We start from the raw sequence: 19,059 nt of genomic DNA, 5'->3' as shown, positions 1-19,059 counted from the left end.
CGTTGGTCAGTGATTGTGTCTCCTGATTTAGACTTGAGGGGGGCGATCTTCTTGATGGTTGGCCCAAAAGCTCTCTTAATGCCATCATACATTCCTCTGATATTTCCGGTGTCAGAGGCCAGCTAAATATGACTGCATAGGTGTTGCCAGTAGTCATTTGCGCAGCGCCTGGCTGTTCTTTGTGCAGCACTTCTGGCTACTTTAAGTGCTATGGATGTTAACTCATTGGGGGCTTTCTTGTAGTTCAGCAGTGCAATGCGCTTAGTGGCTATGACAGGTTCCAGCTCTTCAAAGTGAGATTGAAACCAGTCTGCATTCTGCTTCTCAAGTTTGCCATAGGTGGTCATAGCTGAGTCATAGATGGCGTCTCTGATGTGGGCCCACTTGGTCTCTGCATCTCCTGTAGGAGTGTTTTGAAGGGCTTTTTCAAGTGAATTTAGAAGCTTAACAGCTGTGGATAAGAAATTCTGCTAGTGTTGATGCACGGGCGGCCCTTCTGCTTGGAGTGATGTAGCTTCTTTGGTTTGACTGTTATTCTGACAAATTCTAACAGGATTCTTACCAACTGAATGTTATTGGTAATAGCTGACCTTCACAATTTTAATTTATTGAGTCTCAGGATACAGGTGTTGCTGGCATGGTTGGCATTTATAACTCATCTCTAGTTGCCCTCCAGAAGGTGTTATTGTTACAACTAAAAGCTTGCTAGGCCATTTCAGAAGCAGTTAAGAAGGAACCACATTGTTGTGGGACAAGAATCACATATGGGCCAGATTGGATAACAAAGGCAGGTTACATTCCCTAAAGGATATTAATGAACTCGTTGGATTTTTGCAACAATTTGACAGCTTCTTGGCACTTTTACTGGTACCAGCTTTTTATTTCCAGGTTTTTTAAAAAACTTTATTCGAATTCTCAAACTGTTATGGTAGATTTGAACTCACATTCTCTGGATTATTAGCCCCGGCCTCTGGGTTACTAGTTCAGAATATAACCACTACACTGTTTTATCCTGATAATTTGTGCTAAGAAAGCTTTCACTAAGTGGTGATCTGTCAGCAATCACTTTCCAAATAACCTACATGAAGAGAGACAGCAAGAGTCTCTTAACAAGCTGGGAGACTTAAATTATCATAATGAAGTTGGATTTTATTGACAGGATATTAAAATATTGCACATTTAATGATATGAGATATACCAGACGAAAGAGGACAAATGTTTTTAGTGAAATACTATTAGAAAAATAAAATGTCTTCCATTTGTATTATAAGGACAATTGGTAAATGGATTGTACAAAGCAAATTGGCTATTATTGATGAAATGTACTTTGGTTTAGTCAACTTGTTCCCTCTCACTAGACTATAACTAGTCTGACACTTGTGGATCTCCTTTCAGGTTGTGACATTACTGGAATATCAAAGTACCATGGCTTGTAAGGTCAATACAGAGTTAGCAGAATAACTTTTGGTATCTCAGTTCTGATTTTCTGCAATACACTAGTGTTCAAGGTAAATGAAGAAACAGAACACCCAAGGAAAGGAAAAAAAATCTAGCATTCAAGTTGATTTATTCTCAGTTCTTTAGCAAAGCATCAGAGATTAGGTGAATGTCTAGTGATATAGAAATTTTGCAGTGACGTGCAGAAGTTTACAGGAACCCTTGGTTTGGAAGATTTGGTGGCCATATTGGTGTGGATGTTCACCTTGTAGGTGTGGACTGGTAGACAGCTGCAAATGTCTCCTGTTAAAATGCCTGTTTTAGCTGAATGCTTTGCCACAAGTATCACCCCATGGTTCAGACACCTTTGGGCAAATGGACGAGGAATGGGTCCTTATTTATCGACGTATCAGGAAACCATCATGTCACTTCTCCAGAAGAGCACCAACATACATTGTACTAAAGTTTGATAATATCAGCTCTTGTTCAGAATTCCAGTCAGCAACAACAATTTTCATTTATATAGCACCTTTAATAAAAATATGCTATATAAATGCAAATAGGTATAAGGAAAATAGATATTGCGCCAGGATGAGAGAGAGTAGGAGAAAAGTATTTGAGAAAAATTTTAAAGGTGGAGGACTGGAATGCAAGGGGGTATTGATCCGAATTTCCAAGATATTAATAGGGAGGGAATTACAGAGATGTTTACAGGGGGAGAATTACAGAGAATAGGACTAACACCAATGTTTGGGCAAGTGGAGAAGAAATCTACAGAAGGTCAGAATCAGATGAATTGAGCATTTGGGCAAGGAAAGAGGGTGGAGAAGATTACAGAGATAGGACAGGGCAAAACTAATTAGGAATTTTATAGATAAGGAATAGGAATTTTACTTTAATGTTTTGGGGGCAAAGAACTTGTCGAGATCAGCAGGGGCATTGGAGAAAGGTGAGTGGGACTTCATGCAGGGCAGGATTTATACAACTGAATTTGCACAAATTAATGTTTTTGTAGGGTGCAGGATGGGAAGCAAGCATGAGAAATGTTGCAGAAGTTGCATCTGGAGGTAACAAAGCATGTATATGGGTTTCAGTGGCAGAGAGGCTGAGATTGGACTGCAGTTGGACAGTGTTGCAGAGCTCGAAAAATGCAGATGAGGTGCTCAAGGCAAGAACAGAGCTGCTTAAGGTCACCCACCAAGGCCATCTCAACTGGTTTCAGTGGATGAACAGCAGCATTCCACCTCCCAGGCTCCTGTGTCAGGGGAATCATCTCGTAGGAGCATTTGGATATGTGAATAAGTAGAGGCCAGAGACTAACAGATGGCATCCTGATTTGATGCCCAAAAACTGGGCAAAACAAAAAACAAATTTCGAAGAAGATGAGAATGTAGGAACAGGAGTAGGCCATTTAGCCCCCTCAAGCCCATTCAGCCATTCAGTGAGATCATGGCTGATCTTCAACCTAACTCCACATACCTGCCTTTACCCCATATCCCTTAATGTCTTTAGTTAACAAAAATCTATCAATCTCTGATTTAAAAATTACAGTTGATCGAGCATCAATTGCTTTTGTCGCATTAGTTGCCATTTGAGGAAGAGAGTTCCAAACTTCGACCACCCTTTATGTGTAGAAGCTTCCTGATTTCACTCCTGAAAGGTCTGACTCTAGCTTTTTGACTACACCCCCGAATCCTAGACTCCCCACCCAGCAGCACTAGTTTCCCTCCATCTACCTTCCCTGTTCCCTTTAATATCTTGGAAATTCGGATCAATACCCCCTTGCATTCTAGTCCTCTAGATATAAAGGCCAGCATTCCATTAGCCTTTTCGATTATTTTCTGTACCTGTTCATGACATTTTAATGATTTAAGTCTCTTTGGCCCTCCAATGCTTCTAACTTTTCACCATTTAGAAAGTATCCTGTCCTATCCTTTTGCCTACATTGAAATCCATTTGCCACAGTTTTGTCCATTCACTTAATCTATCAATATCTCTGTGTAATTTTATATTTCCATCTACACTGCTAGATCACCTTAGATAATAAATGGCTGTTGTTTCTGGCAGCCAGTGTATACTTAAAGCTGGGGGTTAATCCAAATGCAGTACACCATGAAAATGCATGCTGCTAAATGAAAAGGTAGAGAATCAGTTTAAAAACAGAGTTAACTAACAATTGTTTACCAAACCAGATTGAGTGAGCATTAGGGTGAAAAAAGGTTGTAGCTTTCCTATTGATTTACTTGCACTGTTTCTCTTAGTATTTCTGTCTCCCAGCAAACAGCATGAACTAGAACATATAGTTCCTTTAATGTAGAAGAATGTCCCAAGGCACTTCACGGAGGAACAGGCATTGAGCCTTTGTAGGGGAGTTAAGAAAGTGCATGAAGGTTTGTTTGAAGAAATGGGTTTTCAGTAATCTTTTAAAGGCAGAGTAAAAACAGATAGATGAAGCAGGTCTAGAATTAGGTTAGATGGCCAGAGTCAGAGGACTAAAGAGCATAAAAAAAGAGCATAAAAAAAGAGCATAAAAAAAGAGCAGGACGAGGCGATAAGGCCCCTCGAGCCTGCTCTGCCATTCAATAACTCCATTTTCCTGTCCAATCTCCATATCCCTTAATTCCCAAAAAGCTATTGATCTCAGTCTTGAAAATATTCAATGACTGAGCATCCACAGCCCTCTGGGATATCGAATTCCAAAGATTCACAACCTTTTGAGTGAAGAAATTTATCCTCATCTCAGTCCTAAATGGCTGACCCCTTATCTTGAGACTATGAACCCTAGTTCTAGACTCTCCAGCCAGGAGAAACAGCCCTCTAAGAATTTTATGGGTGTCACCTCTTATTCTTATAAACTCCAGAGGATGTGTGTATATATATATATATATGTATAGAGAGAGAGAGAGAGATAGAGATACAGCACGGAAACAGGCCCTTTGGCCCACTGAGTCCACGCCAACCATCAACCACCCACTTATACTAATCCTACATTAATCCCATTTTTCCCTCTCACATCCCCACCTTCCCTCAATTCTCCTACCACCTACCTACACTAGGGGCAATTTTTACAATGGCCAATTTACCTATCAACCCGCAAGTCTTTGGCATGTGGGAGGAAACGGGAGAACCCCCATGCGGTCACAGGGAGAACTTGCAAACTCCGCACAGGCAGTGCCCGGAACCGAACCCGGGTCGCTGGAGCTGTGAGGCTGCGGTGCTAGCCACTGTACCACTGTGCTGCCCACATATAGGCCCACTTTACTCAATCTGTGCTTATAGAACTGCCTTCTCATCCCAGGAGTCAATCTACTCAACATTCTTCCACCCCCTCTAAGGCAAGTATATCCTTTCGATAAAGGAACATCTGTAATTATGGGTGACATTAATCTGCATATAGATTGGGCATATCAAATTAGTCACAATACCATAGAGGAGGAATTCTTGGAGTGTATATGGGATGGTTTTCTGGACCAATACGTTGAGGAACCAAGCAGAGAACAGGCCATCCTAGACTGGGTATTGTGTAATGAGAAAAGAATAATTGACAATCTAGTGGTGCGAGACCCCTTGGGGACAAGCGACCATAATATGACAGAATTCTTCATCAAGATGGAGAGTGACGTAGTTGATTCTGAGACAAGGGTCCTGAATCTTAGTAAAGGAAACTACGAAGCTGTGAGGTGCGAGTTGGCCATGACAGATTAGGAAACATTACTTAAAGGGATGATGGTGGCTAGGCAATGGCAAAGATTTAAAGAGCCCATGGATGAACTGCAACAATTGTTTATCCCTGTCTGGCGCAAAAGTAAAACAGGAAAGGTAGCCAAACCATGGCTTACAAGGGAAATTAGAGATAGCATTAGATCCAAGGAAGATGCATATAAGTTTGCCAGGAAAAACAACAGACCTGAGGATTGGGAGCAGTTTCGAATTCAGCAAAGAAAGACCAAGGGATTTATTAAGGAGGGGAAAATAGAGTATGAGAGCAAGCTTGCGGGGAACATAAAAACTGACTGTAAAAGCTTCTATAGGTATGTGAAGAGAAAACGATTGGTGAAGACAAATGTAAGTCCCTTACAGTCAGAAACAGAGGAATTTATTATGGGGAATAAAGAAATGGCTGACCAATTAAATGCATACTTTGGCTCTGTCTTCACAAAGGAGGACACAAATAACATACCAGAAATGTTGGGGAACACAGGGTTTAGTGAGAGAGAGGAACTGAAAGAAATAAGTATTCGTAGAGAAATGGTGTTGGGGAAATTGATGGGATTGAAGGCCGATAAATCCCCAGGGCCTGATGGTATGCATCCCAGAGTACTTAAAGAAGTGGCCCTAGAAATATTGGATGCATTGGTGGTCATCTTACAAGATTCTATAGACTCTGTCACAGTTCCCAAGATTGGAGGGTAGCTAATGTAACCCCACTATTTAAAAAGGGAGGTAGAGAGAAAGCAGGGAATTACAGACCAGTCAGCCTGACGTCGGTAGTGGGGAGAATTCTGGACTCCATTATCAAAGATTTTAAAGCAGAGCACTTGGAGAACAATGGGAGAATTGGGCAGAGTCAGCGTGGGTTTAGGAAAGGGAAATCATACTTGACAAATCTACTAGGATTCCTCAAGGATGTAACTAGTAGAGTTGATGAGGGGGAGCCAGTGGATGTGGTTTATTTGGACTTTCAGAAGGCTTTTGACAAAGCGCAACTAAGGGATTAGCATGTAAAATTAAAGCGCATGGGATTGGGGGTAGTGTATTGCAATGGATAGAAAATTAGTTGGCAGATAGGAAACAAAGATTCGGGATAAATGGTTCTTTTTCCCAATGGCAGGCAGTGACTAGTGGGGTACCGCAGGATCGGTGGTAGGACCCCAGCTATTCACAATATATATTAATGATTTAGATAAGGGAACTAAATGTAATATCTCCAAATTTGCAGATGACACAAAACTGGGTGGGAGGGTGAGTTGTGAGGAGGATGCAGAGAGGCTTCAGGGTGATTTGGACAAGTTGAGTGTGTGGGCTAATGCATGGCAGATGCAGTATAATGTGGATAAATGTGAAGTTACCCACTTTGGTAGCAAAAACAGGAAGGCAGATTATTATCTGAACGCCTATAAACTGAGAGAGGGGAATATGCAGTGAGACCTGGGCGTTCTCGTACACCAGTCGCTGAAGGTAAGCATGCAGGTGCAACAGGTGGTAAAAAAGGCAAACGGTATGTTAGCCTTCATAGCGAGAGGTTTCCAGTACAGGAGCAGGGATGTCTTGCTGCAATTATACAGGGCCTTGGTGAGGCCACACTTGTAATATTGTGTGCAGTTTTGGTCTCCTTATCTGAGGAAGGATGTTCTTGGTATAGAGGGAGTGCAGAGAAGGTTTACCTGACTGATTCCTGGGATGGTGGGACTGACGTATGAGGAGAGATTGAGTCGGTTAGGATTATATTCGCTGGAGTTCAGATGAGTGAGGGGGGATCTCATAGAAATCTATAAAATTCTAACAGGACTTGACATGGTAGATGCAGAAAGGATGTTCCCGATGGTGGGGGAGTCCAGAACCAGAGGTCATAGTCTAAGGGTACGAGGTAAACCTTTCAGGACTGAGATGAGGAGAAATTTCTTCAGCCAGAGAGTGGTGAGCCTGTGGAATTCACTACCACAGAAAGCAGTTGAGGCCAAAACATTGTATGTTTTCAAGAAGGAGTTAGATATAGCTCTTGGGTCTAAAGGGATCAAAGGGTATGGGGCGAAAGTGGGAACAGGCTACTGAGTTGGATGATCAGCCATGATCATAATGAATGGCGGAGCAGGCTCGAAGGGCCGAATGGCCTACTCCTGCTCCTATTTTCTATGTTTCTTAGGTAAGTACACTAAAATTGCACAGAGTGCTCCAGGTGTAGCCTCAAAAAAGCCCTATATAATTGCAGCAGGACTTCCTTACACTTATACCTCAACCCCCTTGGAAGGGAATGTAAGGCTGGATGAGATTGCAGAGGCCATGAAGGGATTCGTAAATGAGGATTTTCATTTTCTTGCACTGGGAGACAGGGAGCCAGCATAGCTTAATGCGGATGGCAGTCATGAGCAGGTAGGATGTAGTGTGGGATAGAATGCGTTGCAGAAGTTTGGAAGTTTGTGGAGGGTTGAGATCAGCACACTGATTGATAGGTTTTTGGAGAAATCAAGAAAAGGGTGAATAAGGGTTTTGCCAGTAGTGGGGTTGAGGAAGGTAATGTTGTGAAAGTGGGAGTTTTGGATATCAAGACTAAAGTTCGTAAAGATATCCATCCTGTACGAAATGAAAATGATTAATTTATATTAAGTTTCATTTTATATGAAGCATTATAGTAGAACAGTTTAAGAATGAAAGACTGCAAATGCAAATGACAGTATGTCGAGTCATCAATAGAGTCATAGAGTCATATGTTGGTACAAAGATCAGCTACAGCATTCTTTGAGGCCGGAAAGCACCTGTTCATCAGATTTTTATGTCTTGCTAACCCAGTGATGTTTTCCGTACAATTTTGGGACTATTATATTTAGCAGAACTGGAGCATCTTGACAGATACTGGCACTGAAAATGGACAAAGGGTTATGGTTGCAAAGGCCTATAGATTAGCATAATCAGTATAATCAATTAGTACAATCAATAAAATCAGTAGAAATGAGATGAGATCATAACCACAGGTGACAAGATATCAGAAAGGAGAAGAAATTGGAAAAGAGAGAAAGTGACACAAAAGCAAAATACCACAGATGCTGGAAATCTGAAATAAAAACAGAAAATGCTGGAAATACTCAGCAGGTCTGGCAGCATCTGAGGAGAGAGAAAAAAGAGTTAATGCTGCAGGTCAATAACCTTTCATCAGAATTGGGAAAAGTTAGAAATGTAATAGGTTTTAAGCAAGTGAAAGGGGTGTGTTACGATCAGGTAAGAAGGAGTCTCGAGGTTCCCTCGCCGCCTTTGCCTGGTTTAACCATAACAGGGTTTAATTTTAAAAACACTGTCTTTTTAGCTCCCCCTTAGTGAATCCTCGTTCACCGCTTTCCAATTGTAAGGCAAAGAAATCAATTCCGACAGGTTTTCTTAGATTTTAAACAAGAAAGGTAGAAGTTTATTAATCTTAAACTCTAATCCGGTTACCGACTACGAATATGCAACGCGACGACGCTAGCATGCATACGTGATAAACACACGCGCAGACATACAAAAGTAGAAAAGAATAAAGGGGAAAAGTTTGAGGCAATAGATGGGTTTCTATTTTACTGTCCTTTGAGTTTGCTGTGAAGTGTTTGGTTGCGGGTCAGACTTGCAATTCACTGGGGCCTAGTGCATGCTTCAACTTGTTTCGAGGTCAGTCTTTTCTCTCTTGAGGTTTATGTGTTTCTGTGGGTCCAGTGGCTTGGGAGAAAGTGAAAGAGAGAGAGAGAGAGAGAGAGAGGCTTCCGTGCTCCAAGTTCCAGTTCCAAACTACCTTCTGAGTCTTTCTCTGTGGCATAATTTAAAAAAAAGTTTGCCTAACAGGTTAGTCATGTGACTAGCTGGTTTGACCACTTCTGTTTGTGGATTCTGCCATCTTAGCAGTCATCCTGGAATGTGAGCTGCCTCACCTTCAACGTCTGGTGATCAGAGTCCATTGTGGGTTAAGTGGACCAGAGAATAGTCCTTTGTCTCCACAGGCACTGTCTGTTAGTATGCAAATGTCCTTCCAGCCAAGTGTCTGGTGATTTTTTTAACATCCTTTCTTCACTCCAGCAACAGTTTAAAATCAATGTTCATATGATAACATTAATATGCCTCATTCTTGGCAGGTGGGGGTCTGCATGACAGGTGGGTGGGGGGGGGAAAAAAAACAAAAGGGAAGGTCTGTGATACGGTGGAGGGCAAGACAAATCAAATGACAAAAGGGTTGGTGGTTCCAGGCCAAAAGGAGTGGGAAAGAGAAAGTAAGCTGTACACAACTGGCTGTAATGTGCTCTTCCACAACCGTATCTTACATAATCTTGATGTTCGTTGTGCGTATATAGGAACATAGGAACAGGAGTAAGCCAATCAGCCCCTCGAGCTTGTTCCGTTATTCAATTAGATCATGGTTGATCTGTGACCAACTCCATATGCTGCCTTTTCCCCATATCCTGCCTTTTCCCCATATCCTTTAACAAATTCGGATAACAAAAATCTATCAATATCAGATTTAAAAGTAACAATTGATCCAGCATCAATTGTTGTTTGTGGAAGAGAGTTCCAAACTTCTACCACCCTTTGTGTGTAGAAATAATTCCTAATTTCACTCCTGAAATGTTTGGCTCTAATTTTTAAACTATGCCCACTAGTCCTGCACTCCCCAACCAGCGGAATTAGTTTTTCTGTATCTACCTTATCTGTTCATCTTAATATTTTGAAAACTTCAATCAAATCGCCCCTTAACCTTCCAAATTCCAGGGATTACAACCCTAGTTTGTGTAATAAAAACAAGAAATGCTTCATCGGATGAAGGGTCACTGACCCGAAACGTTAACTCTGCTTCTCTTTCCACAGATGCTGCCAGACCTGCTGAGTGGTTCCAGCATTTCTTGTTTTTATTTCAGATTTCCAGCATCCGCAGTATTTTGCTTTTATCCTAGTTTGTGTAATCTCTCTTTGTGCTTTAATCCTTGGAGTCCAGATATCATTCTGGTAAAACTCTGCTGCACTCCCTCTAAAGCCTATATAACCTTCCTAAGGTGTGGTGGCCAGAATTGCTCACAGTACTCCAGGTGTGGTCTGAGCAAGGCTGTGTATATCTACCCCCTTGTATTCTAATCTTTTAGCTATAAAGGCCCACATTCCATTAGCCTTTTCAATTATTTTCTGTAGCTGTTCATTATATTTTAATGATCTATGTACCTGGACCCCCAAGTCTTTTTGGAACTCCACTGCTTCTAGCTTTTCACCATTTTGGAAGTGTCCTGTTCTAGCCTTATTAAGTTCAAGTGGATGATTTCACATTTGCCTACATTGAAATCTATTTGCCACAGTTTTGCCCATTCACTTAATCTATCCCATTATTTCAAACAGGAACAGGGGAGTTGGCCTCGGTGTCCTGGCCAATATTTATCCATCCCTTTACCAACATCACAAAAAGAGTCTATTTGGCCATCATCACATTGCTGTTTATGGGAGCTTGCTGTATGTAAATTGGCTGCCACATTTCCTACATTACAACAATGACTACACTTCAAAAGTACTTCATTGGCTGTAAAATCTTTGGGATGTCACATGATCATTAAAGGTGCTATATAAATGCAAGTCTTTCTTTCTATCAATACTTTTCTGCAATTTTATGATTCCATCCACACTGCTTACAATGCCACCTCTCTTTATGTCATTGGAAAAGTTGGATATGTGGCTTTCGTTAAATACAGTGAATGGTTGAGACCCCAATACAGATCAATGAGGCACATTACAAGTCACATCTTGCCAATTTAAGTGCCTGCCCATTCTCCCTACTCTCTGTTTCCTGCCACTCAGCCAATTTCCTAACCAGGTCAATACTTTTCCTTCAACCTATGGGCTTCAACTTTAGCTAAAAGTATCTTATGATGGACTATCAAATGCCTTCTGGAAGTCCATATAGATAGCATCCATAGGCATTCCCCTGTCCACTACTTTAGTCATCTCTTCAAAAAATTTAATCAGGTTCATCAGGTATGACCTACCCTTTACAAATCCATACTAACTCTGATCAGTTGAAAATTTAATATTTGCTCACTTAACCCTTAACAAAGCTTCAAATGTTTGACTACATGTTGATCTCATGCTTAGCATATAGAAGCATGTCTGCAGTCTTGCCTATAACATTAAAAATTCTTATTCCTAACAGGAGTTAGCATTTTTGATACTGAATATGATAGGAAGTTTGAAATTGACCTCTGGATCAAACAGGACACTCAGGTTTCACATATTCTGATTCAGCTTGAGTGAGCAATAAGGAATAGGGAAGGAGTCAGAGGTAAGAAGGTGGAGTTTTTGGAGGTAGCTGAATAAGATGACTAGATTCCTAGCTCATCCTTGATTTAATATCAGGTAGGCTGCATGACAGCACAGAAGACATTGTATGGTCTACAAAAGTAGCAGTGAGAGATAGAGCATCTCTCCCCCTTAGAGAGAGACAGTTGGTGATGTATAGCTTGAGGGTCACCACTCCTCAAGTATGGGGCAAGGCGGGGAGGCAGGCCTCCATGAACTACCACAGCTGGGATTGAGATTGAACCCACGCTGTTGGCATCTTTCTGCATTTCACAGTGAGAGCAAGAGGTCTATCAAGTTACTGATAGAAGAATAATATTGACTCTTTAGTTTCAAAGATAACAAAGAATTATTCACTGGATTACAGACACTATTATATATTCATATATTGCTATACAGTGCAATCACAACTATACCTCCTCCATGTTGCCTTGGAGCCTCTGTTGTAGGACAGCCATCTCCCTTTCATGCATAATCAGTTGTTCATCTTTAGTGACCAAATCTTTGGTATTTTCTTTGTTTTTTTTCAGTGCTTGGTTCAATCGAATACCTAGTTCTGTTAGTCTCTCTTCATATTTTTGTACCTAGAGAGCAAAAAATTAACAGACTAATCAAAGCTCTCTTTCTCACCAAATGCAATTGCTAAGGTAGTATATTTTTTTTTAATTTGTTCATGGGATGTGGGTGTTGCTGGCTAGGCCAGCATTTATTGCCCATCCAAAACTGCCCTTGAGAAGCTGGTGGTGAGCTCAGTATGATACTGGACTAGCAATGCAGTGACTGACAGTTCAAATTCCACCATAGCAAGCTGTCAAATTGAATTCAAAAGATCCAGTAATTTGTAATTTGGCACCTGAAACCTGCTGAATTCTCATAAAAAAAATAACTGGTTCACTAATGTCCTTCGGGAAGGGAACCTGTCAGGTCTGACACCTACATGCAACTACTTTCTGAAGTGACTTAACAAGCTGCCAGAGTTATGGCTCCCATTGGTGCGAAAGATCTTTCACTTCTGGTCTCTACTTCTTGGGCCTGCCCCAAACAAACCAATGACCCTCTTCCCACAATTTGCAATGAGATTTGTATCCTTTAATTGGGTGGCTATGGGTACTGCTCTGCCTCATTGGCAGTGGTGGGGCGGGCCTACTAGAATTTTGGCCCTATTGTTTTTTTCCGGCATTCTAGTTAAAACATTATGATGAGTAAAAAGTCTCACTCACTATGTTCTTAAAGTATTGCAAATGTTCTATTGTACTCATGCAACTAAAACATAACAAACATTAATATAATTTAGTAACATCTGTTTTTAGGTAGACTTGAGAACTAACAATTACAAATACAGCACAAGATCAGTTGGAACATAAGAACTTGTAATGTTAAGAGTAAAAACTGAATTTTGAGTAAAAATCACATTTGGAACTCATGCACATTTGAACATAGATAATCCAGTTAATATCAGAGGTGGAATGTGTCGAGCTGGAACTTTCCTATTATTTGTAATGCATGGGGCTAATTCCATTGGCTGCATTCAGAAAGCATTACATAAACAAATATGATTGCCAATTGTGACTTTAGTCTGGATAAATTATGCAGTTTATTGTCTTTTTACAGCTGCTTTAAATGTAAAAAAGAGTATATTTTATTATGTTGTATTTTATTAGGTTGTTTATGCATAGAACATTATTGCAAAAATGTATTTTGATATAACAAACTTATGGTATAAATTGTGCAGTTAATAAAATTATTTTCTGCAGTCCAAACCTTTTTGTTTTTCATTACATTTAAAGGCTGAAAGTTGCTGTTTTGTGTATCTTTGCCATTCTTGCTAAAACAGAGGACGTTTCTGGAATTTTTTTTTACATTTTGTTTCTAAATGATCCTATATTTTTTGATTCTGTTTTTTGAAACCTTATATGCTAGCCAGTATAACCATTCCGAGCTCATGCTTTGAATTGCAGTTCTCGCTGCAAGGAAAATAATTTTATCTGGCACATAATGTCGCATGTTAATTCAGCATTAATTATGGAATGTGTCAAGCTAAATTTCAGTCAAAGCTCCATGTTAGTCTCCAGAGCTTTCTTAATGACAGTAATTACAGGTCATAAAATAAATCTTCTAAAATTAACATTTTTTATGTCTTGATAGGGAACTGTAAATGGCCAAGCAATGCAGATATTTTGATTACTTAAATGTAGCGTCTTTTGTTTCAAACAGCTGCCAGAGCTGTGAATAGAGTAAAGGTTGACAGAGGTGCCTCATTGTAGATCCCTGAAAGGGTATATTATAAAACCCAATCTAATTGTGGAGCCTGAAACACTTTCATAAGCTGTCTAAAACTAACAAGGTGCTATATTATGCATATACTTTTGTCTAAGAAAAAATATAAAAATATTAAACTACAATGCATTGATATTGGAAATTTCAAAACAAAAATAAATCACTGCTGTGCAAAATATACTGGTGAACAAATAATATTAGTAATACAGAACTTGCTTTTAAACATATAAAATAAGCGCTGAATATATATTGGGTAGGATTTTGTTCTGACCTTGGAGGCGGTCAGGGAGGCAGGGGGCAAACAAAATGTCAGGGGGCGCCATTCCCACATTGCCCGGGCCCCCTGCGATTTTGCCCCGGGTGGGGAAGGCTGAGAACACCTCCCTGCCCCAGGCCAATTAATGGCCACTTAAGGCTCTCTTCCTGCCTCCACTTCAATTTTATTGAAGGCGGAGGGGTCCGCCGCCTAGTGGAGATGTCACCACATAAAGCCTGGTGGCCTTTGAGTAGGGTCCGAGGGGGTGGTGGGATCCCTTCTTTGGATCCATTCTCACCCTCCCCAACCTCCCTTCCACCCCATTGCCGGGGTCTGCTTGACTGGCCCCAACAACCCCAACCCTATTCACCTGTCCTGGAGTCCTCATCAATCATCTCCTCTCTTCATACTGCAGGCCTCCTGCAGTATTGGCTGTGACTGCTGCTACTGCAGAGTTGCCGGCCTTTCGATTGGCTGACAGGTCTGGAATTGGGAGCTCATCCCTTAAAGGGACAGTGTCCTTGACGGCAGGCAGTTAATTGGTTGCCCGCCGTGGAATTCCACCACCCACCCACCCCCCTCGTCTTCCAGTCCGCCGCCGGGGCCCCCGTTGTCGGAATAATATCCATCCGATTGTTTGTGCAGATTAGTTTTGAATTTGACCCTTTCAAATGTAGGCCGTGCCTTCTGGATTCGCTGTTCTGAACAAGGTGAAACAACTCGAATTGCTCTATATTTTGCAGTGCCTTTAGAATTCTAAAACAACAGTCATATCACCTCTTGACCTGCTATCAGAGAATACATTCTCATTATTTATCCAACTGCAAAAGTGAAAAAAAGTCACCACTTACCAAGGACATTCAGAATAGACTTTTAAATGCATTAATAATTTTCTTATAGAAGGTTTATATTACTTGACACCATCCATTGCAAATATACCTAGACATAATAAGTTTGTTACTGATAATCCTCACTGATTTACCCTAACTTTCAAACTATGATGTATATTATGCTACTGAACATAGAAGGCCATCACATTGTCATCTGGCATGATATTTGACAACTTATTCTGTTACATCAAGACTGTACAAAATTACCATTTCCAAATCCCTCTCTAGTTAAAAGCAAAATGCAATAATGGCATTCAGCATGTGTAAGACAGTAACAGAATAAAGTAAAGTAGAAAAGATCACAAATTGACTATTATGGAGACACAATTAAAAAATCAGTTTTGTGGATCAGTATAATGTTTCTATTAGAATGTCATGGAGAGAGCACAACATATTCTATCAAGACCTTCTTGCCAAACTTAGAAGAAAATATGTGCATGCACTAGATATATTTTCAGGCCATCACAAATGTGTGAGGTTCAGAATTCCAACCACTCTGTATTTGAGATACAATTGATCATACTTGATTTCTTAAAATACCAACTTTGATAGGCTGCCCTTTGATAGTTATCTGCATCAACTGCAAAAGAAATATTGACAAACTAAAAACAAAATGTACAATACACACCAGAATAGCTGCTGTATGAAAACATGCACAGCATCATAAATAATTTGATATCTCGCTGAAAAAAATCAAATCTTCAGAATTAAATAATTTGTATTTAATTACAATACAAAAGCCAATATTTTACACTTGCTGGGGCTCTATAACAAGCAAAACTAACTTTATTAAGTCAGTGTATTTTTTCTCTGCAAAACGCACTTACCTGGAGACCGGAGCGGCAGCAGGCTCTCGCTCTCTCTGTGTGCCAGCGTGCGCGGAGATTCGAAAGAGGGAAAAAAAAACTTACAGTGGCATCACGGGAAATATGCAAGGTGATTGGTTGGGTAAGTAACAGTTGTTAGTGCAGTTAAATAGCTTAAAAAAAAGGGGAAAGTTTTAGTTTGAAAAGAAACCTCAAAACCTACCGTATAAGTAATAAAGTACTACTAAAGTGTGTTTTTTTAAAAATTAGTGTCATTTATTAAGGACTTTAGATTGTAGTGGGTAGTGTTTGGAGTAGAACAAGGCTTACTGTAATTAGTATTTTTTATTGGGAGTAGCTAGGTAATCTAAAGGTAAGTCATGGCAGGAGAGCTCGCACCCATGATATGCTCCTCCTGCGCTATGTGGGAAATCAGGGATGCTTCCAGTGTCTCTGACAACCAGGTGTGCAGGAAGTACATCCATCTGCAGCTACTGGCTACCTGCATTACGCAGTTAGAGCTGTGGGTGGATTCACTGTGGAGCATCCGTGATACTGAGGACGTCGTGGATAGCACATTTAGCGAGGTGATCACACCACAGATAATGGCTGCACAGGCAGAAAAGGGATAGGTGATCACCAGGCAGAGTAGTAGGAGCAGGCAGGTAGTGCAGGAGTCCCCTGTGGCTATCCGCCTCTCAAACAGATATACCGCTTTGGATACTGTTGGGGGGATGGCCTCCCAAGGGAAAGCAGCAACAGCCAAATTCATGGCACCACGGATGGCTCTGCTGCACAGCAGGGGGGGGAAGACTGGAAGAGCCATAGTGATAGGAGATTCAATTGTAAATGGAACAGACGTTTCTGTGGCCGCAAACGAAACTCCAGGATGGTATGTTGACTCCCTGGTGGTACGGTCAAGGATGTCTCGGAGTGGCTGCAGGACATTCTGAAGGGGGAGGGTAAATAGCTATTGGTCGTGGTACATGTCAGTACCAACGACATAGGTAGCAAAAGGGATGAGGTCCTGCAAGATGAATTTAAGGAGTTAGGAGCTAAATTAAAAAGCAGGACCTCAAAGGTAGTAATCTCAGGATTACTTCCTGTGCCATGTGTTAGTGAGTATAGGAACAGAAGAATAGACCAGATGAATGCGTGGCTGGAGAAATGGTGCAAGAGGGAGAGATTTACATTCCTGGGACATCAGGACCAGTTCTGGGGAAGGTTGGACCTGTACAAGCGGGACGGGTAACACCCAGGCAGGACTGGAACCAATGTCTTTGCAGGGGTGTTTGCTAGTGCTGTTGGGGAGGATTTAAACTAGAATGGCAGGGGGATGGGAACCTGAGCGGGGAGACTGAGGAGGAGGAAACAAGGATAGAAATGAAAGACAGGAAACGAAAAGGCAAAAGTGGAAGGCATAGAATTCAAGGGCAAGAAACAAATAGGGCCATAGTGCGAAATAATACTAAGAAGACAAAGAATGTTAAAAAGACAAGCCGAAAGGCATTGTGTCTCAATGCAGTGAGTACGTGCAATAAGGTAGGTGAATTAACCGCACAAATAGATATAAATGGATACAATATAGTTGCGATTACGGAGACATGGCTGCAGGGTGACCAAGGATGGGAAGTGAACATCCAAGGGTATTCAATATTTAGGAAGGACAGGCAAAAAGGGAAAGGTGGAGTAACATTGTTAGTAAAAGAGGAAATCAATACAATGGTGAGGAAGGATATTAGCTCCGAGAATACTGATGTGGAATCAGTATGGGTGGAGCTAAGAAACACCAAGGGGCAGAAAAGGTTGGTGGGGGTTGTATACACACCCCCAAACAGCAGTTATGATGTAGAGGATGGCTTTAAACAGGAAATTAAAGATGCATGCAATAAGGGTGCAACTGTAATTATGGGTGACTTTAATCTGCATATAGATTGGGCAAACCAAATTAGCAATAATACTGTTGAGGAGAAATTCCTGGAGTGCGTACGTGATGGTTTTTTGGAGCAATACGTTGAGGAACCAAATAGAGAACAGGCCATCCTAGACTGGGTATTGTGTAATGAGAAAGGATTAGTTAACAATCTTGTTGTGTGGAGTCACTTGGGAAAGAGCGACCATAACATGTTAGAATTCTTCATTAAGATGGAGAGTGAGAGAGTTGATTCCGAGACTAGGGTCCTGAATCTAAATAAAGGAAACTATGAAGGTATGAGGTGCGAGTTGGCTATGATAGATTGGGGAATGTTACTTAAACCTGTCTGGCGCAAAAATGAGGGTGGCTCAACCGTGGCTTACAAAAGAAATTAGGGATAGTAATGGATCCAAGGAGGAGAAATATAAAATGGCCAGAACAAGCAGCAAACTTGAGGATTGGGAGCAGTTTAGAATTCAGCAAAGGAGGACAAAGGGATTGATTAAGGGGAAAATAGAGTAGGAGGTAAGCTTGCAGAGAACATAAAGACTGACTGTAAAAGCTTCTATAGATACGTGAAGAGAAAAAGATTAGTGACAACAAATGTGGGTCCCTTACAGTCAGAAACAGGGGAATTTATAATGGGGAACAAAGAAATGGCAGACCAATTAAATACATACTTTGGTTCCGTCTTCAAGGAGGACACAAATTACCTCCCAGAAATGTTGGGGAATATAGGGTCTCGTGAGAAGGAGGAAACGTATGAAATCAGTATTAGTAGGGAAATTGTGTTAAGGAAATTTATGGGATTGAAGGCCGATAAATCCCCAGGGTCTGATAAGCTACATCCCAGAGTACTTAAGGAAGTAACCCTAGAGATAGTAGATGCATTGCTGGTCATTTTTCAAAATTCTATAGACTGTGGAACGGATTGGAGGGTAGCTAATGTAACCCCACAATTTAAAAAAAAGAGGTAGAGAGAAAACAGGGAATTATAGACCGGTTAACCTGACATCAGTAGTGGGGAAAATGCTAGAGTCCATTATAAAGAATGTCATAACAGAGCACTTGGAAAACAATAACAGGATTGGACAAAGTCAACATGGATTTACGAAAGGGAAAACATGCTCGACAAATTTACTGGACATTTTTGAGGATGTAACTAGTCGAATAGATAAGGGAGAACCAGTGGATGTGGTGTATTTAGACTTTCAGAATGCTTTTGATAAGGTCCCACATTAGGGATTAGCATGCATAATTTGGCACATGGAATTGGAGGTAAGGTACTGACATGGATAGAGAACTGGTTGGCAGACAGCAAACAAAGAGTAGGAATAAACGGGTATTTTTCCAAGCGGCAGGCAGTGCCTGGTGGGGTACCGCAGGGATCAGTGCTAGGACCCCAGCTACTCACAATATATATTAATGATATAGATGAGGGAATTAAATGTAATATATCCAAGTTTG

At 40.9% G+C, this 19,059-nt stretch overlaps 1 protein-coding gene across 7 annotated transcripts in view; it reads right to left on the bottom strand.

Annotated features, from left to right (window-relative positions):
* The window catches only part of LOC137370043 (polyamine-modulated factor 1-binding protein 1-like), a 719,669-nt gene that overhangs the window by 111,368 nt on the left and 589,242 nt on the right, over positions 1-19,059 (bottom strand). For all 7 annotated transcript variants that reach the window (XR_010975068.1, XM_068032077.1, XM_068032078.1 and 4 more), the window contains one exon: positions 11,865-12,032. Coding sequence is in view for 6 of the 7 variants with exons in the window: in XM_068032077.1 (XP_067888178.1) it covers positions 11,865-12,032 (168 nt within the window). In the remaining variant the exon portion in view is untranslated. The remainder of the gene's footprint in view (positions 1-11,864; positions 12,033-19,059) is intronic.

The sequence above is a fragment of the Heterodontus francisci genome, chromosome 5 (genome assembly GCF_036365525.1).
Source record: "Heterodontus francisci isolate sHetFra1 chromosome 5, sHetFra1.hap1, whole genome shotgun sequence".
NCBI lineage: Eukaryota > Metazoa > Chordata > Chondrichthyes > Heterodontiformes > Heterodontidae > Heterodontus > Heterodontus francisci.
This window is presented reverse-complemented; position numbering and strand designations above follow the sequence as displayed.